A 26,888-nucleotide genomic window follows, 5' to 3' on the forward strand; every position below is an offset into this window, starting at 1 on the left:
CAGCCCTCTGCTCCAAACAGCTTCCGGGTCTCCTGCCAGCCCACCCGCAGACCCCCACCAGGGCCTCTGCTCCCTGCCAACCTGGCCAGGAGCCTTGTCCCCAGTCTCCACACGCTTGCCGCCTCCTCCGAGCCATCCCTGGCAGCCCTTGTCCCGTTGCATGTTCCTCAGAGCACTTTTTCTCTCAGACATTAGCATCAGTTTTGAGGGAGCAGGCCACATCCCTCTCCCTGGTCGCTGCATCCCCAGGTCCCAAAACAGAGGCTGGTACAGAGCAGGAGCTCGGGAACCACGTGGATACAGGCCTTGCAGGGGGCCTTGCCCCACCCTGAGCACCTTTCTCCTGCTCTGTGTTCCCCATGGAAACCCTCTTGCAGGACAGTTACAGCTATGGACCATCGACAGCCGCTGGTGGCTACGAGAACAAACGGGACCCGCCCCCTGCTGCTGGCCAGCCTCAGCTCCCAGCCATGGCCACGGCCACGCTCTGCCCACCAGGTGGGTGGGTCTCTGCAGGGTCAGGGCGGGGGCAAACGGGCCTCGCTTACACGGGAGGGACCCCAGGAAAGTCAGGTTTCAAGCACGTCAGGTTCACAGGAGGTGCAGCGGTAGCGTAGGTCTCAGGGCTGTCCCCTCAGATACGCCCCGAAGTCTCCACTAGTCAATGGGCCTGTGTGTGCGAGAGAGAGGGGCGGGGAGACCCAGACAGAGAGATGGGGGAGAGACGAAGGTGGGGCTGGAAGTGTTTTCCAAGGAGGTGGGTTCTGTTGAGGACTTGGAGTTTAGAGATTGGGAGAGCCTGGGGCTCCGGCCTCCAGCGCGGCTCAGACACCCGGGCTTCACAGCCAGTTGCGCCCAGGCCGTGCCAGCTCCTGGCAGCCGGGCCGTCGTGTTGGTCGCACTTTCTCTGCTCCCTGGGCCCGGTGTCACAGGAGTGGCTCTGCAGAGGCTGTGCTTGCTCTCCAGGGCCCCAAGGAGCCTACGGTGGCATTGGGTACAACCAAGCTCAGCCCCTGCCACAGGTGCCCACCGCCGAGGCGGGGCAGCTGGCCAGCACTTCGCCCTCCACCTCCACCTACCCCACTGCGAGCAGCGCTCTGCCCGCGGCCTCCTCCCTCTCCACGCTGCCTTCCTCATCCTCGTTCGGCCCGGCCTCCGCCCCGTACACTGGTAAGATGGTGGTTTCCCCCGCAGGCATGCAAGTGCAGGCTGTTCCTTTTATTTGCTGCCGAAATAAATGTGGTTCTTTCCTCAAAACCAACCCATCTCCCCCTCTCATTTTTCTCTCCGCTTCTTAGGACCAAGCTGCCCGGGCTATGACACATCCCCGTACTCAGCCGTCAGTCCTTACTACCCCCCGCTGCTCCTCCCACAGATGCGGCCGCCCCCGCTCCCAAAGCCCGTGGACTCGTCCCTGTGGGGCGGCTCGGGAAGCAGTCCCAGTGCCCATTGCACTGACAGCTTCGCCAAGAAGCTACCAGTTGCCACCAAGCTGCCGAAACCCAGGGGTGGCCCCAAGCAGCTCCCGCTTCACTATTGTGACATCTGCAAGATCAGCTGTGCTGGTCCCCAGGTCAGCCGCCCCCGCCCCACGCTGGGCAGGCCCCAGACCTTCCTGCCCCCACGGGTGGGAGAGCCCTCCCTTGCCCCCTACGACCGGCCAGAGGTCAGGGTCGTTGCCTGCTCAAAAGACCCTCAGAAGGGTCGTTGCCTGTTATTAATTTGCAATGCCAAGTGCGTATCAGCATAACCTTAAAACTGCCTGGTGTTCTTGTGAAAGACACGAGAGCAGGCCCCGCGCTGGTTGTTGGCCGCAGAAGCGTGGTCTTGCACCCTGAGGCCACCTGTAGCAGGGAGGCTCTCAGCGCACCCTCCTGGACACGAGGGCCGGTAGGCGCGGCTGGTCACAGTGCACCTTTGCTGCAGGGCCGTGTAGGCAGAGCCGTGCAGACAGGACCGTGTAGGCAGAGCCGTGCAGACGGGGCCGTGTAGGCAGGGCCGTGCAGACGGGGCCGTGTAGGCAGGGCCGTGCAGACGGGACCGTGTAGGCAGGGCCTTTGCTGCAGGGCCGTGTAGGCAGAGCCGTGCAGACGGGACCGTGTAGGCAGGGCCGTGCAGACGGGGCCGTGTAGGCAGGGCCGTGCAGACGGGGCCGTGTAGGCAGGGCCGTGCAGACGGGACCGTGTAGGCAGAGCCGTGCAGACGGGACCGTGTAGGCAGGACCGTGCAGACAGGACCGTGTAGGCAGGGCCGCAGGCGGGTAAAAGCAGTATGTTCGGGCGCGTGTGCGGGCGAGTGCACTGCTGTCTAAGCAAAGGACCTCCCCAACGATGCTCGCAAGTGACCCACCTCGCTCCCTGCAAAGATCATCAGACGCTAGGGCTGGTCCTTACAAAACACCCCGTGTGGACTTTGTCTTGTCCTTAGTACTCTGAGAGAAAGCTGGCACCGCGGAGGCATGCAGAGACTCCAAATCGCAGGCTGTAGAGGTGTGGGAGGAGCCCAGAACCCCTCATTCAGCCCAGACTTCCCTGGCAGAGGGATGAGGGCCAGGCGGCCCGCACTCAGGACTGCATCGTGAGGATTCTCGGTTCCTCTCACCAGTCCAATACAAGGTCTGCTCCTGTGATTCTAGACTCTTGGTGGCATCACGCTGAGCAGGGGTGTGACGCTCCCCATGGCCGTGGGGTGTGACGGGGCGTGGGCACGTGAGCATCGCCCGAGTGGGTGTCGAGGCCTCTCTGAGCCTCGTCGCCCCGTGGGACCGGGTTTCCCCAAGCGTGTCACCACTCGGCATAGCATCTGGCACGCAGACATGTCAGCTCCAGTTCCCAGCTTTTTGGTAATGTTAACAGCGCTTGTTCGTTGGACTTTTCATTGAGGTAGTGGTGGTTTCACAGGTGGTTGTAAGAAACACCGCAGAGAGGCCCACGTGCCCTCACCCAGCGCCCTGGGTGCTGACGTTTTGCCAAACTACAGTCACTATCACAGCTGGTATGTTGGCCTTGAACCCATCCACTGAGTCAGAGGTCCCAGGTTTTACCGGTCTCACTTGCACCTGTGTATGCCTGTGTGCACGCGTGTGGTCTGCTCCATGCGAGCTCATCAGCTGCCCAGGCTCGCACATCCGCCTCCACCACCGAGATGCCGGGTGCTTCTGCGGAGTCCCCGTGCTGCCCTTTCCTGCTCACCCCTCCCGCACCCACCCAGCGCCGCTTGAGACACGGTTAACGTGGAAGCAGCCACACACGGCCTCCATCTTCATCGGAAGGACTTGGTTGGTGTGGCCTCCTCGCAGCGGGGGCAGGAGGGGGGCAGCACTTCTGCCTCTTTTCCGGGCACCTGTCTTTGAGTCCAGGACGGCACAGTTGGCGGTGCGGTCTCCGTCCCGGCCAAGTGAGGGGCCGCCAGGGCAGCTGTGGCTTCAGGAGCCGCGGGGCGCCAGGCAGGCCTCCTTCTAATGCTCCTCTGGGTTTTTTCTCATTCCACATCTGGTCCGTGTCTGTGACGGAGAGTCAGGCATCGGGATGGCATAAACTGTGAACATTTGTTCTTTCTACGGCCTCAGACTCTGCGAAGTGTGTTCTGAAGTAGTTTACTGTTGGCACCTTGGTGTATATCCTGCCAGGCTTGTCTCCGGCCCACAGGCTTTTACGTCATGTCCGTGCGTGTGTGTGTGTGTGTGTGTGTGTGTGTGTGTGTGTGTGTGTGTGTGTGTGTGTGTATGTGTGTATTCTGTGGCTTAGGTAAAAACACAGATTCCTGGGACTTCCGTGGCAGTCCAGTGGTTAAGACTCTGCGCTTCCACTGCAGGGGGCATGGGTTCAATCCCTGGTCAGGGAACTAAGATCCCACATGCCACGAGGCACAGCCAAAAAAAAAAACCCCACAGATTTCTACATTCCGAGAGCACCCTTCCCACTCCTGTCCCTGCCCCCAGAGCCAGCCAACGTCACCAATGCCTTTGGTATTTTCCAGAGGCATTTCTTTTCCGCGGAATGTTGACTCTTGGCATGGTTAGAGGGCATTGGGTTAGCAGCCCCATTTGCCTCATCTTAAGGCTTCCCAGAGACAAGTCAGGGCTGCCCCGTGAGAGCTCAGTCGTGTGCCAGACGCTGTCAGACATCTCGGGCACGCGGTGCGGGAAGTGTGGGTCTGTGCCTCGTGGCCACCTCCCCCAGGTGGACCCCGCGGTTTGGGAGCAGTGCTCTGACAGTGAAGTGTGTCCCGCATCGTTCCGGTAGCATGCATCCTTGCTTGGCTTCTGAGGTCAGATTCTGAAAAGCCGGAATATTCTTTCAAGCAGCCCCTGAAACTAAGTGTGTGCCCCTTTGAGGATGCTTGCTGAAGAAACTCATTGATTTTTAGAAAAAACAAAAGAGAAGGCAACCTTATGTCTTTCAGTCCGAGCTTCTGAGTCTTCTCTCTGTTGACTGGGCTTTAAAAGGAGGCCGTGAACAGAGGGGTGGGGACATCAGGCCTCCCGTGAACTGCGGCGACGGGGAAGGCGCGGTGCCAGGTGGGCACACCCCCCTCAGGCTGCCCTCGCTCTCTGCCGGCAGACCTACCGCGAGCACCTGGAAGGGCAGAAGCACAAAAAGAAAGAGGCGGCTCAGAATACGGGCATCCAGCCCAGCAGCAGCCCACGAGGGGTGCAGGCACAGCTGCACTGCGACCTGTGTGCCGTGTCCTGCACCGGGGCGGAGGCCTATGCCGCCCACATCCGGGGGTCCAAGCACCAGAAGGTAGGAGCCCCTCACAGGCCCCGGCCCACTCGGGACCCAGAGGGGCATCCCATGACACGGAGGGTGGGCAGCCACCCACGAGAAGCGGCTTTCCCTGCAGGCCCACGCGTCCTCCTTCCTCCAAAGCCAAACGCCTTCTCCCAGTTATAAAAGTCACATCTGCCCCTGGACAGAAGCATGGAGCAGGGCAGCTCGTACCCAGACCCAAGAGGAAAATGTTCTTGGCCTTGGGTATGTCTGCATGTATATGTGAACCAGAGTTTGTATGTTGATGAGATCAAATGGTATATTCCATTTGGGGTCCTTATTTATTAAAAATCAAATTAAAGTAGTAAGGTTTAATATTTTAATATCAAAGTTTTCATTGATACTAAATTATTTAATATCAGCATTTATCATATTTATTACTATTTTAATATCAACATTTTCCTGTGGGCTTAAAAATGCCTGTAGTATGTCATGTTGTGAGGAAATGAATGGACTCCTCCACCCGAGAGAAGGTAGGGCCCCTCTCCCTATGCCCTCTTTCTGTGGTCCAGAGGTGCTTTTTGGAAATCAGCAAACCTTCCCCAAATGGCATCATGAGCCTGCAAGGTGATGCTCACCTTTCGGGTGTGTGCTGAGGACAGGAGGAGGGGGAATTCCTGTCTGGACGCCTGCTTTGAGCTGCACCACGAGGTTTAGAGTGAGAGGGTTAGGAAGGCCCCTGTCCCGTGGCTGCCTCTCTCTGCCCCTTCCACAGAACCCCCTCCAGCTGCCCCAGCTCACCGGCCATTCTCCCTCCTGCCCGCGGGCCTTTGCTCACACCCTGCCTTTGGCAGCCCCCTTCCAGCCCCCGCTGCAGGCTGGGCCTCCCCGAGCGCCTGCCTGAGGATCTGTCTTCTCCCCCTGCTCATCAAGGGCCTCGTTCCCCAGCCCCGCTGGGACAGGCTCTCGAATGCCTGCGTGAACCCACAAAACCCACCAAGGAAGTAGCAGTGAGGCGTGGAAAAGGGGACGTGCCGGCCTGGTGGTAGCAGGGGTGCAGGCGGGAGAGCTGGGCCCAGGCGGGGTGGGCTGCGGGTGTCACAGCTTGCAGGCTGGGACTCGTTCTGGGGTCAGGAGGCCCTGCAGCCAGCCCCAGGGTGGGGGGCAGGTTTGAGCCGTGAGTGTCAGACTTAGAGCCAGAGAAGGTGTCCGAGACGGTCGTCAGTGCAGACTCTGGGGGTGGTGGAACAGTCCTTTCCAATGGGAACTTTTGCAATTAAGTGCCTTTGTTGGCGGCCGGGCGTGCCGAGGACAGGGCGGGTGACTGTATCCTAGGTGGATCTGTATCCCTGGACGTGTATGTGAGTTCCTGCAGAATGTGGAGGTGTGTCTATGGGCGTGTACACCCACGTATACCGAACATGGATCTGTGTCGTGGACACGTACATGTGTCCATCTTAGCAGGTGCTCTACACACACTGTGTCTCTACCTGGGGCTGGCACTGGGCTGGTGCTTGGCATGCAGAAAACAGCCGTGCTTCTCAGCGCAGGCAGTGGAGTTTGGAGGAAGGGGGTCTGTGTAAGCCAGCAGGGGTGTCAAAGTTATAGGTCCCCCATATGCAGGAGTAGTGGGGGCCTAGAAGCAGGAGACAGCTCAGGAAGGCCCTTCCCAAGGCATTTAAGTGGGAGCAGGGGGAAGGGGCAGGGTCCCCGGGGACAGGGTGGACCACCGCCCTCACTTCCACAGTCTGCCAGCTCCCCCATGCCCGGTGAGGTGCTCTTCCTACCCCTGAGGAAGGTTGGCCAGGCCTGAGCAGCCCTTACAGGGGGCTGGGTCTGTTCCAGGTCTTCAAGCTGCACACCAAATTGGGGAAGCCCATTCCCAGCATGGACCCGGCGCCAGCGAATTCGGCCCAGGCCACCAGCACCAGCCGGCCGGCCTCCACCCCCCTCACCGCAGAGAGCCCCCCCGCGGCCCCTGCCAGCCCCAGCATGTGTGCCCCAAGCAGGCTAGCGCCAGCCAGGAGACCGGCTGCCTCGAAGGCCTCGCACGTGGGTACGTGTCTCTGCGCTTCACAGCCCCTGCCCTGCCTCAACAAGCTCGAGCCTCAGAGACAGGATGGTCCGGTCAACGGTGTGCGTGCGGCCATCACTTCTGGGGAGGCAGGACCTATGAAGGGGGTGGTTCTCTCCCAGATCCCCGCCGGCGGGGTGCCTTCTGCCGCCTTTGGCCCACCCTGGGGAAGCGTGGGCAGAACCAGTGCAGCTTCCATATCTTCCCGTGGAGCTTGGGACTGAGCCGCGTGCTGGCCACACTTGCGAAGCCGGCCCTAGGCCTGGAGAATCCCCTGGGCTGCCGCCTTCCACGTGCTGGAAGCAGCCCCCTTCACACCGGGCACTCTGATAAGTGAGGTGGGCCCTGGGAAATCCAGGCAGGTTCCTCGCAGCCCCACCTCCAACCCTGCCTTCCCTCGAGCGTGTGTCACCCGCACCTGCTATGACCCCTGGGCAGTCACGGCTGCCGAGGGACATGCATTTCAAGGGTAAATAGGCTTACATGTCAGGTAGTCACTCCACGTGCCTGATTCACCCTCCACGGCTCTAGGTTTGTCATTAGTCCCACTTTACAGATGGAAGAACCAAGGGGAGGGGAGGAAAAGCACTTGGCTCTGGACCACCCGGTGAGCGGTGGAGGTGGGATTCCAGCCCAGTCTCTGCTCTCTACCACCACGCTTTGTGTGGGAGGCGGGGCCTATTTTATTTTGAGCCTCAGCAGGCCTGAGATTTGAACCATCGCGTGATGTTGAAGAGCAAAATGTAAAGCAGTTTTGGTGACAAAGAAATGTCTCCCTTCTGAGGCTCAGTAAACCCTCATCTGCTTGATGTTCCACTGTTGGTTAACTAAGGGCTGCAGACTTGTGCAGCAGTGGCGGTTGTCTTCAGAGAGGGGCCTACGACCTGCGCCTCCCTGTGGACCCGTCCACCTTGGCACCAAATGCCGTGAGGGCCTCGCTCTCCCAGTCGTGACCCAGGCTGGTGGGAAGGGGTCTCGTGGGACTCTCGATCCCACTGACTGACGTCACGGAAGGGGGAGGGGGGCAGTGGGAGACCTGGTGGCATCGAGTTGTACCCTTCATGCTGGCGGACCAGAAGCCGACCCTGGTTGCTGGCTGGAGCAGATTATAAGTCACGCGGTTCTTCCTTCCAGGGCCTCCTGCGCTGCTGGCGGCAGACAGCAGATCCCCCCAGGGGAAACCGTCACACCCCAGATCAGAGCGCCCTGGAGAACCGCCCGCCCAAGGAGGCTCTGTGGAAGCTTCTGGAACGTGCTGTGACGCACAGCCGGTGGGCCCAGGCTATGTGGAGGAGGTAAGTGCTGGGCGTCCGGCCATCAGCTCACAATGCTTCACCCTGGGCTCCTGTGGAGAAGGACCTTGTGGAGCCGGGCCTCGAGGCCTCGTCCTAGTTCTCCCCCTGAGACTTGCACACCCGCCCCGGGAAGACCTCAGTGAGCCAGCATACCTTGGATCTCACTGGAAGGCCCGGGTGCTGGGCTTCAGATCTTAGAAGGAAGGCCCGAGACAGGCAGAGGCGTTTCCTGCCACCGGGCAGCCCCTCTTCCTGCGGCAAGGAAGGTGGCAGGAGGGATCTGTGTCCTGGAAACCCACGGGCACATGATCCCTGGGCACAGGAGCCAGTGTGCGCCCCACACAGCACCACCTGCACGCCCGGGGCTTTGTGGAGCTCAGGTTCTGAGCCCCTCCCTACGAGCCCACAGTCCCAGCCTCCCGGGTGCCTCCTGGGCCGTGCATGTGGGCATTTCTTCCGTGCTCGTGTTCGTGCTTTTGTTCACCCAACTCAGCACCTTCTGTTTTGTCCCCTGCAAAATAGCCATACCAGGCAGGCTTCCTGCCAGTCTGGTGGCAACCCCGGGATGGGGGGACAGGGGAAGGGAGGACGGGACAGTGGTGGCAGAGGGGAGCCGGGCCTGGGAGGGCGCGCTGGTGAAGAGCCACTCCTCTGAAAGCATAAACCGCTGGGCAGACAGGAAACCAGCACCTGGCCTGGATGGCCCTGGGGGAAGGAGGTGCCCTGCTGGAGCCCAGACCCGACGCGTGGGGGCCGTGGGCGGCGCTCAGCCGTGCCTTGTGTCTCAGGTGTGCAACGAGGAGGGCAGAGTGATCCGGTTCCACTGCAAGCTGTGCGAGTGCAGCTTCAATGACCCCAATGCCCGGGACATGCACGTGAGGGGGCGGCGGCACCGGCTGCAGTATAAGGTGTGCCTGCAGGGGGCGTCTGGTGGGCCTGGCTGGGGGTGAGCGTCTGTGCTCTTGACATCTTGGCTCACATCTCAAAACACACGTTTTGCCCCCATGAGTCGGAGCCCCTGGGCCCTTCAGCACCCCGGGATCAGCCAGAGGGACCCTTGGCTGCTTTCACGATGCCTTCTTGTCACAGGTTTGCCGGGGCACGCACGCACACGTGTGTCTAGACACGCTTGACTGTCGGGCCCCGTCTACACTTGTGCGCAGCACACACTGTGGCTCTCCGCGTGACAAACGACGGCTTCTGGATATTTCCTCTTTGCAGCAGCCTTGTTGAGATATCATTCACACACCACACAGCTCGCCCGTGTAAAGTGGCTTTTACTACATTCACAGAGTGTGCAACCAGCAGCTCCATCTAGTTCCAGAACAGTCCGTCAGGAGCCCCGTTCGCATTGGCAGCCACCCCCTCCCCCTCCCCCAGGCCCTGACAACCAGGAACCCACTCTCTGTGTCTGTGGATCTGCCTGTTCTGGACGTTTCCCATGGATGGAATCACACCCTGTGTGTCCTTCTGTGTGTGGCTTCTCTCACTGAGCATCGTGTTCGCAGGGTCCGTCCACGTTGTAGGAGTGTCAGTGCTTCACCCCTTTTCCTGGCTGAGAGATGCTCCCGTGTGTGGAGGGACACGTTGTGTGTGTTTCACCCGCTGAAGCACACTTGTGTTGTTTCCACCAGTGACCAATCCTTAGACAACACTACACTCTTTGAGTGATAGAATTAAGTACTAAGGACAAAGCCCAGTGAGCGAATTGGCAATGCTATTTAGAATATATAGATCTGGATCCCACACAAACGGAGTTTCCCTGGGTTACTCTGATCGGGACGAGCATTTCCGTTCAGTCGTCCGTCAGCATGCGTGACCACTGACCACGGGTGCTCCTCCGTGTTGCGGTGCCTTCTCCCTCGGCTCCTCTGTCAGATGCGTGGACGGTTGGCCTGCGCAGTGGCGGACGTCACGTCTGCCGCTCTGCAAGTCGGTCATAGTTTTGTTCCCCGCTGTGGTTCCCTTTCCTGCCATGGCCTTTGGGGACGAGGAGTGTTGACACTTTGGGGATTGAAACTCACTGTTGTCTAAACCTGGCAGGAGGGACTTCCCTGGCGGTCCAGCGGGTAAGACTGTGCTTCCACTGCAGGGGGTGCAGGTTCGATCCCTGGTTGGGGAACTAAGATCCCGCATGCCGTGGGGCATGGCCAAACAATAAAAAATAAAAAATAAACCTGGCAGGAGGTGGCACCCCCAGCATTCTCATCTGAACGAAGGTCCCCTATTTTCCCAGAAAAAAGTGAACCCCGATCTTCCGATTGCGGACAAGCCCAGCACGAGAGTTCGGAAGCTGCTGGAGGAGAGGCTGAGGAAGCAGCGGCAGCTGAGCAAGCAGCGTCTGGGGGAGCTGCGGCGCCAGCATGACGAGATGAGGTGCGGGGCCTCAGGGCCCTCTCCCGCCAGCTGCGCTCAGCCCGGCCGGACGAGGCAGCACGCGGAGCCGCTTCTGGGGCTCCCCACGCTCTCCCGCGTGACCGGCCCAGGGTCCCGCCGCCGCTCACGGCTCCTTGTCCCTGCCACCCCAGCAGGCGCTACGGCTTATGCAGGAGGTGGCTGGAAGAGGAGCCACAGGCGCAGGAGGCGCGCTCGGGATGCTCACGGCCCGACCAGCATGCACCTCCCCTCAGGAGCAGGCCGGGGCTGTCCACAGCCAAGCCTCTGGTGGGTGGTGGTCTCATCTTGATGTCCGAATGCCTCAGGGGCTGGGGACTGGAGGGGGCTGAGGGCCTCACCTCCAGCCACAGCGATCCCTTAAAGCTTCCTGAGGCCCCAGTGGTCACATCCCTTGGGAGCCTTTGGGTGTCTGTCCATCCGAGGGGGCGGGCCGGGTCGGATGGGAACTGTGGATTGCACCCTGCTGACGGAGGGGGTCACCAGCTGCCTCGGGGCCTCTGGCTCGGAAATTCGACAATGTTGCCCAGGGAGCCCACTGGGCCCCCCAGTCGGCCCAAGTTCCCCACAGCCATCGGGGCCCTGGGGTCCTCACTGGTCCACCTCCCCTGTGGACCCTCTCATTCCTCTGCCTGGCTCTCCGGCCACCGCTTGCCTATCAAAGCCAGCCTGACTCCGGGCCCCCCGCGTCCCCCGGGTCACCGGGGCCTCTCAGCCTGCCCGTGACGTGACACGTATGCCTTTCCCCGAAGCCCATGAGGCGGCCGGAGTCCAGCGACGACCGGCACGTCATGTGCAAGCACGCTGCCATCTACCCCACAGAAGAGGAGCTCCTGGCCATCCAGAAGGCCGTCTCCCACTCAGAGCGCGCCCTCAAACTGGTGTCCGACACAATGGCCGAGGAGGATTCCGCACGCCCAGAGCCAGAGGGCGGGGAGTGCAGGTAATGGGCATCGCCCTCCTGTCCGGGGGGGGGCCCGGGGTGACAGAGGTGGCTCCACTGCCGGGTGGCTTTGAGCCCTTGGACGCCCAGGGGTTTCCAGAAAACTCCCCAAGAGAGGTTCAGAGCCGGAGCCCCGAGGCTCACAGGGAATTATAGTCCCAACTGGAGAGAGCCGTTGTTCTAACACCAGAAGTTACTTTTCCTGTCGAAGACATGCGTAGAAATGTAGTTCACAGGGGATTAGCCCCTCTGTTTCCTCACCCATAACGCGGACATAAGTGTGATTCTCCTGGAGCAGGAGGTGCTGCCGAGTGTCCGCATGAATCATCTTTCCAGCTGCCGGGAGTGTTGCAAGATGGAAAGTCCTGATGCCTTGTATCCATTTACTTTTCTGGCCGCACCACACAGCTTGTGGGATCTTACTTCCCCGACCAGGGATTGAACCCGGGTCCTCAGCAGTGAGAGCGCGGAGTCCTAACCACTGGACCGCCAGGGAATGCCATCATTTACTTTTTTAAGGTTTTTTGTGGGGTTTTTTGGTGGTAAAATACTCAACACAAAATTTGCTATCGTGACCATTTTTACGTGTACACTACGGCAGCACTAAGTACATTCACAAGGTTGTGCAACCATCACCGCTGTCCATTTCCAGAACATTTTCATGATCCAAAACAGAAATCCGTCCCGTGAAATTCCCCAGGCCACCCGCTGCCCCTGCCCCTGGCACCCACCTTTCCACTCCCTGTCTCCATGGCTTGGCCTGTTCTGGATGTTTCACGCCAGTGGAATCATGCAGCATCTGTCCTTTTGTGTCTGGCTGATTCGAACCAGTAGCTTCTTCCTGCCACAGTGTTTGCTCCCCGACAAGAACATGCGAGCCACTCGTGGGTCACCAGGTGTCATAACGAAATGCACTCGCCCCTCAGCGTGAACGCAGCTGCCTCCCCGGGACAGTGGGCCTTCCTCACCGCCTGGAAGGGGAAGCAGGCGCGGCCCCTTGGGCAGAAAGGAGGCCGTTCTTTAACCTTTACCCCGTTGTATTCTGAAGGAAAAGGCCCCTCACTTAGTGCTTTGCAGTTTTGCTCCCGTTTTCTCCCTGTACTCGTGTTTTGGGTTTTTTGTTGTTGTTGTTTGTTTGAAAATATTTTATTTATTTATTTATGGCTGCGTTGGGTCTTAGTTGCGGCATGTGGGGTCTTGGTTGCAGTATGTGGGATCTTTCGTTGCAGCGTGTGGGCTCTTCGTTGCTGTGCGCGGGCTTCTCTGTAGTCGTGGTGTGCAGGCTCATTAGTTGTGGCGCGAGGACTCTCTAGTTGTGGTGCGTGGGCTCCGTAGCCCTGTGGCATGTGGGATCTTAGTTCCCTGACCAGAGATTGAACTGGCGCTCCCTGCAGTGGAAGCGCAAAGTCTTAACCACTGGACTGCCAGGGAAGTCGTGAATGTTCCATTATTTACTTAACTATCGCAAAGAGTATGTTTGGTTTGTTTGTTTTTTTCTATTTTATTATGGAAATTCTCTAACACACACAAAAGGTGACGAGGCCCAAGTGACCATCCCTAAACCAGGGATGACTCACTTGCTCTCTACCCACCCCACTCCTGGACAGACCGCTGTGGTTAAAGACGATATCAGGCATCAGCCTGAGGGTGGAGTACGTGTCTCTAAAAAAGACTCTTTTTCATTTAACAAAACCAGAACACCATTATCATACTTGAAAAAAATGAACAATAATTCTTCAGCCCCATCAAATATCCAGTCAGTGCTGAAATTTCCAGTTTTTTGTCTAGGGTTTTTTTTTGTTTTGCAGTTGGTGTTGAATCAGGGTCCATATTGATTGACAACCTGTCAGTCTCTTTATCTGCAGGTTCCCCGCCTCTCTGCTTTGTCTTCCCCTGAAGGATCTGGTCCTGGTCCCGTAGAGTCCCAGGTGTGGCCAGGTCCCCTCGGACCATCCCAGGCTCCAGCACTTGCAGTCCGGAGACAGACCACAGAGAAATACACAAATGCATTACAGAATTAGGTTATCTCATATCCTGAGAAGTGTCACAAAGAAAACAGCAAAGTGGGGATCAGGGAGTGGCAGGATCAGGTGGCAACTTGGAGAGCCAAGGGGCGGACATTTGTGTTGTGACAGCCGTGGGGAGGGCCACCACGTGAGGGCACCCCAGGCAGTGGTCCAGGTGGGATGAGCCTCCTGGGGAGGGAGTGGAAGGAGAGGGCGGTGGCAAGGCGGCCCAGGGGTCAGGCTGGGGACCTCGGACCCCAGGAGGAAGCTCGGTGTCCCCAGTCTGCAGAGGGGCAGCACTGGGAGGGTGGCTGCTGGGCGGACGCGGTGGTGGCAGTCACCTGCAGAAAGTGACCAGGCCGGTGCAGTGCAGGTGGGGACACGACTCGGGGAGAGGCAGGGAGCGTCTGGCCGGCGGCCTCGGGGGAGTCCAGCTGGGGGTGAAGCGGCCGCAGAGGCGGCTCAGCAGCACGAAGCCAAAAGGACCGACGAGGGGGCCCTGCTGGCTGAGGACCAGGGCGCCGCTGGGGGTGGCCGCGGGTGGCCTCTTCCAGAATGCAGTTTATTAGGAAACGGTGACGGCCGCCAGCCCTGCTGAGCAACACAACTTCCTAGCGGCGGTTCCAAGCACTTCTCCCAGATCTGTCTCCTCGTGGCTCTTTGATCAGGTGCCCCGGGGAGGGCCGTGCTCCCGTTTTACAGATGAGGAAGCGGCCCTGCGTGCAGGAGCAGGGACCCTTCCTCCCCACCCTCTGCCCACACGTTTGCGGGTTTGTCTCGGCAGCCGCCCAGGCCCCTCTGCTCGGATCCTGAAAGGCGTGATGCGGGTCGGCCTGCTGGCGAAGGGCCTCCTCCTGCGGGGAGACAGGGCCGTGCAGCTGATCCTGCTCTGCTCCCAGAAGCCCAGCCGCGCGCTGCTGCGCAGAGTCACGGAGCAGCTGCCCCTCCAGCTCCCGGTGAGGCGCCCGGCCGTGCATCGCGTGGCTTCTACGCGGCTTGGATACAAACCGGTTTGTTTTTAGAAACTGGTGCAAGGAGAGAGTGGTGGAGCTTGAGGGTTCCTTTACAGAGGGGGTTGAGAGTAGAGCCTGGAAACACTCTAAATGTCCGGTCACTGAGGACGGTTACTTCCGTCACATCCACAGCAGAGCCCAGCCAGCCCGGACGGAGCACAAACAGGACGAAATCCACAGGACAGACACTCAGGCTCATGAGACTAGAGAGGCACAGGGCTGGGGGTCGGCCGGACTTTCTCCTCCAGAGCAGTTCCTGCTGTTATCATAGAGCCTTTTTTTTTTTTTTAAATAAATCTATTTATTTATTTTTGGCTGAGTTGGGTCTTCGTTGCTGCGCGCGGCTTTCTCTAGTTGCAGCGAGCGGGGGCTACTCTTCGTTGTGGTGCGCGGGCTTCTCGTTGTGGTGGCTTCTCGTTGTGGAGCACAGGTTCTAGGCGCGTGGGCTTCAGTAGTTGTGGCTCGCAGGCTCAATAGTTGTGGCTCACGGGCTCTAGAGTGCAGTCTCAGTAGTTGTGGCACACAGGCTTAGTTGCTCCGTGGCATGTGGGATCTTCCCGGACCGGGGCTTGAACCCGTGTCCCCTGAACTGGCAGGCAGATTCTTAACCACTGCGCCACCAGGGAAGTCCCTGTCATAAAGCTTTTCTCAAGCGAGATGGTAACCGGGAGAAGAGTGAAATCATGTCATGATTTAAATTGATCATCTTCCATTAAAATACTCAGTTCCCAGGGCAGTTTCTTCTTCCTGATGTGTCTGCTGCCCTTCCCGAGAGAATTCAGCATCGTTCCTCCGACTCATGTAGTGAGCACTGGGGGCCGGGCAGACCCAGGCTCGCCTCTGGGACTCCCAGTCTGGTCAGGAAATGCAATAAACAAACATAGAGCAAGCTAATTTCCAGTTTATCTTCTGTAGAGAAATTAAAACCTGATGTCAAGTAGCGAGCACCTGGGGAGAGTGGGGGCCACTTCAGACAGGACCGTGGGAGGTGTGTGTCCTGACAGAAGATGGAGCAGGTGAGGTGAGAGCTGAGAGATGAGGAGAGGCCTTGAAAGATGTGGGGGTGGGCAGCGTTCCACATAGAAGGACCTGCACCTGCAGAGGCCAAGAGGCAGGAGGCCCAGGGAGATGCGTGCCTGAATGGACAAAGGCCTAGATCAAGCTGGGCCTGAAGGCCATGTGGGGAGGTAAGACTGCCTCCTCAGGGAAATGGGGAGACTGGAGGGTTTTAAGCAGGGGAGTGACATGCTCCGACTTCACCAATTTAATCACTCGTTTCCTGAACACCCACGACATGACAGTTTTCTGCTCAATACCGTGGGGGTTGCAAAGATGGCTCAGATGCAAGCCCTGTTCTCCAGAACCTTGCAGCCCAGTGGCTAAGACAAAGCCCTAAGCCCCATGAAGATGGATGAAGCCATGGGGAAGATGGCTAAGGCCACGGGAGAGCTGGCAGTGCCCCCCACTTCCAGCTGTGTAGACAGACCCTCCTAGCCATTACCTGGCCAAGTGTCTCGGGGGACTCCAAAGCAAGATGAGGGACACAGTAAAGCTTTTCTATGCAGGCACTGGGTCACTGCACCAAACCCACCTTCGTTGTGCAGTCTCCCCGGGAGGTTGGTAATTGGGGACGGCAGTCGGAGTTCTGATGACTGTGCGCAAGGGGTCCCTTCTTCCTGAGCCCCTGAGAGTGACAAGCCGGAGAGGGTGTAAATGGAGGGGAGAGAGATCCGCCGAGAGGGCGGGGCTTGTCTGGAGGCTCTGCTTGCAGTGGGCCTGACCCTCAGGGTATCCCCCGGTGATGCAGCCAGCGCAGGCTGGGTCCTAAGGATGCGTGTGCTGGGGCAGGGCTGAACCCTGGGCAGCCATGGGGTGGGTACCAGAGCCGAGGGGCCTCAGATCTTGCCTGGAGGCAGCCCCTGTCCAGTGTCCTGAGAAACCATCGTTCTGCCCTCATTACCCAAACAGTAGCCTGCTGGGCCAACTGAAGGATTTTGCATTTTTCACTGAAGAGCATCTCTTGGGTCACATTCCATATTCTTACTTAGGGAGCTTCATTCTTTTTTGTGGCCAAAGAGTATTCTATTGCCACTTGTCCATAACTAGCTGGGTCCTTCCATGTAGTTGGACATTTAGGTTGTGTCCAGTGTTCTGTGTTACCAGTGAGGCTGCAGCAGATGAAGAACCTTGTACACACACTGCTCCACACACGTGGGAGCACGTCCCGGGGCAGAGTCGCGGGGTCTGAGGCATGAGCCTGGAGGCTTCTGCTGAGTGTGGCTAGGTCAGCCTCCACCAGCAGTTTAGAGACGCATGGATTTGCCAGCCCAGCGCCTCCTCAGACTCTTGAGCTTTGTCCTTCCTACAGCTGACTATGGCACCCCATTCTAGTTTTAACGTGATTCTCCCTTGCCATGGGAGGTTTTTTTGTCATTATGTAGAAAGGGTCACTTTGGTTTCTCTTTCTGCAAACTATCTATCACTTGCCAGTTTTTTTTTTTAAGATTTATTATTTATTTATTTTTTGTGGCTGCGTCGGGTCTTAGTTGCGGCACACGGGATCTTCACTGAGGCATGCGGGATCTTTGTTGCGGCACGCGGGCTTCTCTCTAGTTGTGGCATGCGGGTTTTCTCTTCACTAGTTGTGGCAGGCAGGCTCCAGGGCACGTGGGCTCTCCAGTTGAGGGGCGCAAGCTCAGTAGTTGTGGCATGCGGCATGTGAGATCTTAGCTCCCCAACCAGAGATTGAACCCGAGTCCCCTGCACTGGAAGGCAGATTCTTTACCACTGGACCACCAGGGAAGTCCCCACTTGCCAATTTTTTGCTGTTGGGTTGCTGATCTTGTTGTTATTGAGCTTTGGGTGTTTTTACATATGAAGGCACCTTGATGCTGGGTCTGCTGTCTGTATGCATTTCTACGTGTGCACTTCTGGAGGCTGGGGCTATGTCTGTGTCCCTAGGAGGTTCCAGAACACCCGGCATGGGGCCTGGTACCCAACCGCGTCCTGCCTCTCAGCTAGAGTAATGAGGCCTTGTGTTGTATTTGCACCCCGTAGATGGTGACAGAGGACAAGTATGAGGTCTCCTCCGACCCTGAAGCCAACATCGTCATCTCCTCCTGCGAGGAGCCCAGGATACAGGTCACTGTGTCCATCACCTCGCCCCTGATGCGGGAGGACCCCTCTGCAGACCGAGGTGCGTCAGGGCCCTTCTGTCCAGCCCTCCTCTCCACACACCCGGTGGCCTAGGGCAGCATCCGCCTCTGCTCTGGACAGGATGTGGGGGGGGTTGCCACAGCCAGTTTCCGGCACTTCCGTCAGCCCGAATGCCCTGGTGAGATAAGAGCTGGGCCTTGGGGCTGCAGAGGAAGGGAGGTAGAGAGCTGGGGCAGAGTGTCAAGTGGCTCAGTACTCAGCTGTGGGGCATGTGCGCGGGGAGCACTTCCTCCCATCCCTCCTGGCCGTGCAGGGACCTGCTCCCCGCCCAGAGGAGACCAGCTGTGCCCCATCCCCCAGCAAGACAGGGGCCTGGGGACCTGAGACTGATGCGCATTGCCTGAGGCAGTGGGAGGGGGTGGGGGGCGAGGCCAGAGGGCGGCCAACAGGGAGGGTGCAGGCCAAGCCATGGGGATGCACCGGAGTCTCATCCAGCCGTGGAACCTCCTGGAACAGCCCTGGAGATTGTTTCCCAAACTCCAGTCTTTCTTGGACCCCCTTCATGATTGTTGTCAGATCTGAGGGCCACGAACCACTGATGCTTTCCTCTGAATCAATTCCTTTTTGACTCTTAAATTTTTAAAGAGGAGAGCCTTTGAACCGTAAGTGGAAAGCTGTACCAGTTGTCATAAAGAGAGTGCCATCTGAAAATAAATAACAGTGGGAAGAAAAAGTGATGCCCTTCAGTTCCAGGTGGAGGCCCTGCTCCAGCTTGCTCGGAGGCGGGGATTGGGAATGTCGGAAAGGGTTCAAGGTCCAAGGCCTCGGAAAGAGGTGGACTGGAGGGGGCTAGAGAACTGGAAACCCCTCCGAGGGAGCCCCGGGCCCCCAAGAGCTGCGATGTCCCCGCCCTGCCGGTTGCTGCTGGGAGGGGAGCTTTCAGCTTCCTCTGTTGCTTGCTCTCAGCCCCAGAGGAGCAGACCCAGGCCTGAGGGTTGGGGGGTTTATGGGTGAAAGAAAAACCTCTGCTCCCTCCTGTGACCTAAAACACCAGGACCTCGCAGAATAAGGGGAGAAGAATTTTCCTGAAGCAAGAAGAAGAAGGAATCAAAAACAGGCCAGAATTTTCCCTAGACACAGGGCCCTGGTCACCCATGATGGTGTGTGCGCAAACCTGACCCGCTGTCTCCCTCTTAATTATGCATGCGGAAGTTTCTGGAAATCCAGCTTCATTCATAGTTTTCCATCTGAACCGTGATTTGCTAACCAAGGGAGTCAGCGCTGATGGCACCGGGTGACAAGTGTGGAGCTCTCTCCTCGTGAGAGCGCAGAACCTGGAGGAGATGGGATCTTCGTGGAGAGGATGTCCGTGGTCCTTGCAGCATCCCAGAGAAAGGGCCAGCGAGCAGAACCATGTGTCTTCTGGATAAATGCAAAGAGGCCTAGGGACCTGAGGGCCCGGCCACGTGGCCCAGGCAGTGGGAGCAGGGAGAGGGGCGCCTAGCCCATGTGCCCTTCTCTTCTAGAAGGAACAGCGGCGCCTCCGCCTGACCCAGGAGATGTCCTGAGCTCAGAGAAGTGCCTCCAGTCGCTGGCTGCCCTCCGCCATGCCAAGTGGTTCCAGGTCAGGGGTCGGGCCCAGAGCGGGCTCCCAGTACAAATGAGGGACAGACGTGGGTGGGGCGGTTGCTTGGCCGGCTGCTCGACCCACGTGTCCACGCCCAGCGCTAACCTGATGGAGGTTACATCCTGGCTGATTGGGTCGGGAACCTGAAAGGAGTGACCACCACTCTGGGGGTGGGGAGCCGCAACAGCCAGCGCTAGGGCTCAGCCGTGGGCCGTTTGGGAATGGAGTCTGCTTCCGGTCGCCAGCTGTGAGGCCGGCCGGCCCATGCCTCCCGGAGTCCCTCACTGCCTCCACTGCCAGGACAGGACCCCCGGCTGGGCTCGCTACCCCTGGATCAGCCCTTGTTCCCTCGGCCCCATGCACATCCCCACCTTGGCCACGTGCTTACAGCTCCCTGGAGCTAACCATGTGCTTCTTTCCCCGAAGGCGAGAGCCAGCGGCCTGCAGCCCTGTGTGATCGTCATCAGGGTCCTTCGGGACCTCTGCCAGCGTGTGCCCACCTGGGGGGCCCTGCCGTACTGGGTAAGGCAGTGCCAGGGGGCTGGCCCTGCTTTAGGAAGCCCCCAACCCCTGATAGGCCACAGCCCTGGGAGGCCTAGCCTCATTTCCTGGTTCAGCGCTCAGCTTTCCAGCAAAGGGCTGGTGTCCGTCTGAGTGCCAGGAGAGGTGGATCGCGGTGGGGCATATCGGGGTCCCTTGGCCCCAGGGTGAGGCTTGCTACAGACACAGTCTCATTTGACTGCATTATCTGGAACCCACAACCTTGCGGGCAGAATCAGGAAGCGTGCAAATACAAGGGCGTCCCAGCAAGAGGTGGGGTGTTTGCCTAGACCTGCAGGTGACAGTGCAGAGGCCCCCGTGAGGGCAGGCAGCCTGGTGCAGACCCACCTCCTCTGAAGGGGTGGTCCCCTGCGGCCCTGACACCCCCGGTCAGCAGGCCCCGAGCCCTTCTGCAGGGAGAGGATGCAAAGGCCCCCTGTCCTCCAAATCCCCAAGCTGCTGTGTTGTGAGACCCCCAGCTCCTGCCCTCCTTGGGCCCCCCTGCCCCGTCTTTCAGGATCTCATCTCATCTGTGCGCCCCTCGGCAGGCCTGTCTCTGAGTGTCCCTCTCCCATCACATACCCACTGATCCCCCAGTGAGCGCAGATGTGTAGGTTTTTAAGCCTTTCACCTTCGACATTATCCTTGGGAAGGAGGCTGAGTGCCCTGAACTTGGAGGTACGCGTGCATCTTATGTGCAGCCTTCTGCTGCCAGTTCATCGGCTCCCACACCCAAAGACAGGTTCTTGGACCCTTCCCACCTGAGCCCAGGCTACCCTTGGCCTTGCTCATGAGGGCTCTGGTGCCCACCCGGACCTCGGCTTCCTGCCCACGGACCGGGGAGACGTCCACTGTCAGCACCACCCCTGGTGGATGGCACAGTGGGTGGCTGTGTGCTGAGTGACAAGAGGGGTTCACTCAGACGCTGGGAGGGCCCCGCATTCCCCGGAGCCCATTTCCCTGTAAGTATAGATGCAACCCCCATGACAGTCACAGCTCCGGCCCTGCCCTGGGACCGGGCAGGTGGCTCCTTGGAGGTGGGGACAAGCCTGCGCGAGTCCCCAAGTCCTTGTGACCCTTATGGCCCTCACTGTCTGAACCTCAGGTCATGGAGAATGAGTTTCTTTTAACCCTCATGACACTGGTTTGCAATGTTACCATCTATGGGATTTTGCTGATGTCAAAACTAGGCGAGAGAGTTCCCTAGAGAACTGAGAGAAACCCACCCAAGGCCACACCAGGGTGGCAAGGCCCCGGTGACCCCCTCCTTGTAGAAGTTCAGGGGTGGGTGGGTGTGAGGGGAAGAGCTGGGAGGGGGGCCTCACATCCCCGGTCCCCTGGAGACCTGGCTGAGGCCACACAGCCACGCCATCCTCAAAAGCCCGGGTCTCCTTCTCTGTCCCCACCCGGCCCAGGCCATGGAGCTGCTGGTGGAGAAGGCTCTGAGCAGCACGAAGGGGCCCCTGAGCCCCGGGAACGCCGTGAGACGGGTCCTGGAGTGCGTGGCCTCGGGGACGCTCCTGACAGGTCAGTCCCCGTCAGCCGGGAGCCCAGACCCTGGAGCACGTGGCAGAGACCAAGGGCCATGGCGGGGGCAGGGGGACGGGGGAGCGCCGAGGAGCCTCTTAGGAACACTCAAGAACCACGTCCAGCACAGGCAGGACAGCAGACACAGATGTGCACACACATGTCACCACTCAAGGGAGCCGCGCGGAGGTGTGGACCAGCTGGAAGGAGAGGCGGGGTGGAGGCTGGAGGGGAGGGGTCCGTGCCTTCTCTCACGCTCCTCTGATGGCACACCCACCCTCTCTGGGGAGCCAGGGACAGCCTGGGGAACATTTCCGAAGGAAACAACAGGAATTCCATGATGGGCTTTGTACAAAGATGTTCACCACGATGTCCTTCACGGTAGCAGAAGGAGGAGAGCACGCATGTGGCCCGCGTGACATGTTAGATGCAAAACGGTGTTTTCCAGTCATTTCAGGGACATGGGACGATAGCATTTTAAGTGGAAGAAGAGGGTGATACACTGGCCCGTGGTGTGAGCCTTTTCTGTAACTACATGCTCGCCCACGTGTGCACACACACACGCACGCAGGCGGTGAGGAGGTCTGCTGAACGCGTGTGGGGCTGGAGGGAGGACTGGCAGGGGAGAGGCCCGGTGTGGCCCGTGGGCGCGAGGCGGCCAGGTGCAGACCCCCCAGCACTGCAGAGCCGCAGTGGCGCCTTCGTAAGGGTGCACTCTCCTTCTCTGCCACTCCCACCTCCCCTCAAAGATGGGCCGGGGCTCCAGGATCCCTGCGAGAGAGACCAGATGGACGCCCTCGGGTCCATGACCCTCCAGGAGCGGGAGGACATCACGGCCAGTGCCCAGGTAGGAGGCCAGCCCACGGGGCTCCCCGACTCAGGCCAGCTCGACCTGGCTGTGGGCGGCCCAGGTCCCAGCCCCCATTCGCATCTGTGCTGCATCCCAGGAAGTGGTCTGGGACTCCCCTTCCCACCCCCTCCCTTACAGAGACAGGTGGCTTGTGGGTGACAGGACTGCTTCCGGGGGCAGGGCCAGCCTGGCCCAGAAACAAAGCTACTCCCGTGATGAGGCGCAGACTTGGGGCCTCCTCGGCTGGTACTGTCCTCCCCAACCCTGCCCTGTGGTCTGCAAACACCCAGCCAAGGCCTCCAGCTGGGCCTAAACAGCTTCAGGCCCCAAAGCAGAGACCCCATCTGTGGCTTCCCTTTTGTTTGCAAATTTTTACTTATAAGCAAGTCTCCCAGCAGTACAGAAATCGCACTGGGCCTGACATTTATGAATGGCCTTCAGTGGAAAGAGTCAAATTGCTCTTGATCAGAGCCGAACCTGGAGAGGCAGGATCTAGGGTCCCTCTAGCGAGGAGAGAGCGCTGAAATTCCGAGGGGCTTCCTGGCACAGTGCTCACCACCAGCTGGCGCAAGCGACTCCCAGTACAGTTCTTCACGCCCAAGGGCGACGTGAGCTCTGCAGTTGCTAGAAGGGTGTCGAGGACGCCCGGCAAGCCCCCTGAGTCCGCACGCGGCCATGAGAGGCGGGCCAGGAGGCCGTGGGCAGAAGGGTCCTGACGGGTCGTTTGCCCCCAGCACGCCCTGCGCATGTTGGCGTTCCGGCAGATCCACAAGATCCTGGGCATCGACCCTCTGCCGCCCCCCAAAAGCAGGCCTGGGGCGCGCTTCCGGAAGAGGCCACGGGAGGCAAGCGAGGCCGAGGCCGAGGCCGAGGCCGAGGAGGGCGCCGGCCAGAGGAAGCGGGCCGGCGGGGCAGAGAGGGGCCCGTGTGAGCAGCCTCGCCTCCCCAACGGGACCTGACGCCCCACCGAGTGGCTGCTTCACCCCTGACGCTGGGCAGTCCTGTTTTCCTTTGCAGTAATGTTCCGTAGATTTCTTTAAAGACACTTGTGCTTAAATCATTAGCAGAATCTCTTCACCTGGCGATTTCAGCTGCGGGGTTTGGGGCACAGCGCCCCAAGGCCTGCCTTCACCCGGGCGAGAAGGCGCAGCACAATTTTAAACCCCGGCATTTCTTGCTGGCTTTAAACTCACCCTGTGGCCTGCTAAGGGTGTGGGTTTTTAAATGGCTTTGTGAGGACACACCAGCCGTGCGTGGATTTGAAATCTCACGGGCAAGCCCCCTGGGGGCCCCACATCAGGAAGCCTGTCCCCGGAAGGTAGGTTGGGAGGATCTGGGGTGGTGGCCAAGCCTGAGAGTGTGCCCAGGCCGGGGTCCTCAGTCCCCAAGCCCAGTCTCCAAACACGCTGCCCCCTCCAGCTCCCCAGCCTGGAGACGGCCCGGCGGCCAGAGGTCTGCAGGGCCTGAGCTGGGCTCGTCCCCCAGCCCGCCATGGGAGGGCCACAGAGCCGAAGGGTGATGAGCGTGCAGGCTGGGCACGCCCCTGACCCCCGGAGTATCTGTGACCCCCATGGCACTGCACCCCGTGCCACTCCGGGCCTTCTGCACCACGAGGAACAGCTCTGTATGCCTCATTCGAGGCTGGGTTTGCCTTGTCTTTCTCCCGTCCTCCTTGCATAGGTGCAGCCAATGTGGGTCCAGGGCCCGCCCCTTGAAAGTGGAGTCTGGGGGCTCTGCCTGGTGCGGGGCACAGAATCAGGCGTCTCCTGGCACTGGTGGACATGAAGGCACCCTTGCCCAGCCCCCACCCCGATCTGTCCAAACTTCCCTCTTTGCGACAGCTTCTCTTGTCCGGCTGCCCTGTGGCACTGAAGGAGATAAGTCCATCTTTGGGCTGACACAATCTTTTCTGGTCACTTGATTGTTTCAAGCTCATTTCTGTGTTTAAGGGACAGCCTGTGTGTGGCTTCACATCTAATGTCTTCGTAGAACTACCTGGAAGTTTGGGGGGGTGGGGAATAAACGAGATATGCCTGTCTCTTGGTGTGGACCGCGCAGTCCTTCCTCGGGGTGCAGTGACCCTGCTGGGCTCCTGCAGCCTCTCAGGGCCCCAGGCAGGGGCCCTGACCAGCCAGAACTTCTCCCCGAGGCTCTGAGGCTGGGAGTATGGATGGGGAGGAGGTCCAAGGGGCTGGTGCTGCCCAGGTGTGGGCCTCTCAGGCCATCTCCACACTGAGGTCCCCTGGGAATGCAGAGGAGCCAGGCTCTGCAGACCCCACCCCCAATCCCGGGGATCCAGCCCAGGAAGCACTCATCTCACACACATCCCACAGCCACTCAAGGAACCCACCCTGGCCTGGTCCAGGAGATACACAGTGGGACCATCAGCGGGAGGGTTGGGGACCCGGAAGGCTTCCTGGAGGAGGGGGCAGCCAAGCTGAGTTGGGAGGGGTGGCTCTCCGCCTGCAGGCCCTCTACCAAGAGTTCCCCCGCAGTTCCCCCAAATTCTCATTGCAAACCTCAGGGGGTGGCGGGGGTCCAGACAGGGAGAGGGCAGGTTGGAGGGCAGAGAGGGGAGGAGGCAGGCGAGGTTGCAGTGGCCCGTAGCGGAAGTGGCACATGCCCGTGGGCACAGACCAGGGCAGGGAGATGGCCAGGACCCCCTTCTCAGAGCTGGGCCAAGGGAGTGTCGGCCCCCCATGCAGGCAAAGCTTAGCCTGGTTCTACCAGACACATTATCTACCGGAAACAAGAAGCAGCCAGCTGGTGCCTGACCACTCCGACCTCGCCGGAAGGGCAGGCCGCTCTCCTCTGCCTCTGGGCCCTTCCTGAGGGAGCAACACCCCAACAGCACGAGTGAAGGCAGAGCAGCCCCTCGGCTACAGCTGCACACCGGGCACGGGGGACATTCTTCACCTCATGTGGGGGAGGCTTCACCCTCACACACCCTCTCCCTCTGCATCTCTGTCGACAGCTCTGCTATTCATCCAACTGCCCAGGCTGACCACCACCACCACTGAGGAGTCCTTCTGGGTTCCTTTGTGCTCGGGGCTGAGCCATCTGGAAGTCCTATTGGTCCCACTTCTGTTGCTCTCCATTCACAGCCTCTAGCACTCTGCAGCTTCAACCCTCCAGCAGCTGGGGCCTCAGGATAAAACTCAGGATTACACTCAAGATAAAACCCCAAATCCCGACAAAGCCCCCCCAGAGAACCCAACTGCCACCCTCTGCCTCAGTAACTCCACTTCAGACCTACTAGTCTCTGCTGGTCCTCAGTGAACCAGCCAAACTTCTTCCTGCCCCAGGGCCTTTGCACATGCTTTTCCCTCTGCCTGTTAAGCTCTTCCCCTGGCCTGTATGGCCAGCTGCTCCTCTCCTCCTTTGGGTCTCAGAGAGGCCTCCTTTAACACCTCAACCTGTCACATAACCCTATTCATTTCCTTTATGCCACACGCCACTGATTAAAATCATTTGTTATCTGCCTTGCTCCCACGCTGTGAACTGTCTGCGGGCAGCAAGTATATATGCCTTACGACGGCACTCCAGGTCTAGAATAGACCAAGTTTAGTAAATATGTTAATGCTTGAAACCATGCTCTGACCCTCAACCATGGGTGTCTGTGTTGGAGGAATTCACCTCCTAGCAGATAAGAAGACACCGTTTGTTTCGGTGTCATCCCAGGAGATTACTGTACCGATCAGGATGACAGCCTTTGGCTAAGGCGGTGGCAAGAGGGTGAAGGGAAGGGAGAATGGGTTGACATTCAGGGGTGGCCATCACCGCTGCACTTTTGTGGAAAGCCCCTGTCCCGCTACCATGAGCCTTCCTCACATCCTGGCAGTAGCAGCTCCGGGAAATCTCACGACCCACTGCTCACCATCCCATCCCTGCCTCCTAGGGAAGATGGATGTGATCTTCTCCAGGTGGTGTAAAACCAATCCAGTTGACAGAGAGTTAAATCTGCCCCCCGCCTCAGCAACTCCAGAACACCGAGTTTAGGCAATGCAGCCACAAAATCAGACAGCTGGTTAGCGATGTACTCGGTCCAGATGGGTGGGACACCTGGGCTATGGTGCTCGCTGCAGGCCTGAAGAGCGGTTGCTTCTCATCTTTCCTCTCCAGCCCTCTCCCCACCAGGCAGAGGACCCCAGAGCAGGCTGGCAGCTGGCGGGGTGACACGGGACCAGGCACTTGAGAATTCGGACCGCTGAGCGGGGACAAGCAGCCCAAGACAGCGACGCAGGACCTCAGGCTTCGGGATGCTGGTGGGCCAGCCTGGTTGCTAGGAGATGGTGGTGAGTGTAGGAGGGATGACGCGGGGCCGTGTGGGCAGGGCTGGAGCCAGACCTGGCAGGCAGTCCAGGAGAGACAGACATGAAAGTGCAGATCTGCCAACTCCACCTGCAAAGTCACCAGTAACACAGAAAGAGAGCCACGAAAACGCACTGCATCTCCTGGTCCAAATAAGTTGCACTCGGTGGTAGAGGGAGCATCTCCACGGCTCAGCCCGTCCGAGGCTTCTTTGGGGAAATGTTGGCTCCATCTTCTCCCTGGTCACCCGTTAGTTTGGCTTCCGGAATGAGAAGATGTTTCAGGTAAGCGGATTAAGGCTCTGCTGAGTGGACAAGCCAGAGGACCCATGTTTCTCCTTAAGATGGAGAGGGCTGCCCGGGGTGAGGGGTGTGTGTGTGGGGGTATCACCCTGTTTATATCTGCCAAAGTTCTGAAAAATAAGTGTATTGGGAAACAGA

At 59.2% G+C, this 26,888-nt stretch overlaps 1 protein-coding gene across 1 annotated transcript in view; it reads left to right on the forward strand.

Moving 5' to 3' along the window:
- Positions 1 to 24,724, forward strand: part of ZFR2 (zinc finger RNA binding protein 2) — a 36,870-nt gene extending 12,146 nt beyond the window's left edge. The window contains exons 4-20 of the mRNA XM_024746024.1: positions 378 to 498; positions 967 to 1,170; positions 1,299 to 1,573; positions 4,563 to 4,745; positions 6,558 to 6,768; positions 7,921 to 8,081; positions 8,870 to 8,989; positions 10,318 to 10,457; positions 10,610 to 10,745; positions 11,228 to 11,418; positions 14,209 to 14,434; positions 17,495 to 17,633; positions 19,120 to 19,217; positions 19,647 to 19,742; positions 21,176 to 21,287; positions 22,037 to 22,134; positions 22,872 to 24,724. Coding sequence (XP_024601792.1) covers positions 378 to 498; positions 967 to 1,170; positions 1,299 to 1,573; positions 4,563 to 4,745; positions 6,558 to 6,768; positions 7,921 to 8,081; positions 8,870 to 8,989; positions 10,318 to 10,457; positions 10,610 to 10,745; positions 11,228 to 11,418; positions 14,209 to 14,434; positions 17,495 to 17,633; positions 19,120 to 19,217; positions 19,647 to 19,742; positions 21,176 to 21,287; positions 22,037 to 22,134; positions 22,872 to 23,096 — 2,736 coding nt within the window. The 3' untranslated portion in view covers positions 23,097 to 24,724. The remainder of the gene's footprint in view (positions 1 to 377; positions 499 to 966; positions 1,171 to 1,298; positions 1,574 to 4,562; positions 4,746 to 6,557; positions 6,769 to 7,920; positions 8,082 to 8,869; positions 8,990 to 10,317; positions 10,458 to 10,609; positions 10,746 to 11,227; positions 11,419 to 14,208; positions 14,435 to 17,494; positions 17,634 to 19,119; positions 19,218 to 19,646; positions 19,743 to 21,175; positions 21,288 to 22,036; positions 22,135 to 22,871) is intronic.
- Positions 24,725 to 26,888: the final 2,164 nt, after the last annotated feature.

This window comes from Neophocaena asiaeorientalis, unplaced genomic scaffold (assembly GCF_003031525.2).
Source record: "Neophocaena asiaeorientalis asiaeorientalis breed wild unplaced genomic scaffold, Neophocaena_asiaeorientalis_V1.1 scaffold357, whole genome shotgun sequence".
NCBI lineage: Eukaryota > Metazoa > Chordata > Mammalia > Artiodactyla > Phocoenidae > Neophocaena > Neophocaena asiaeorientalis.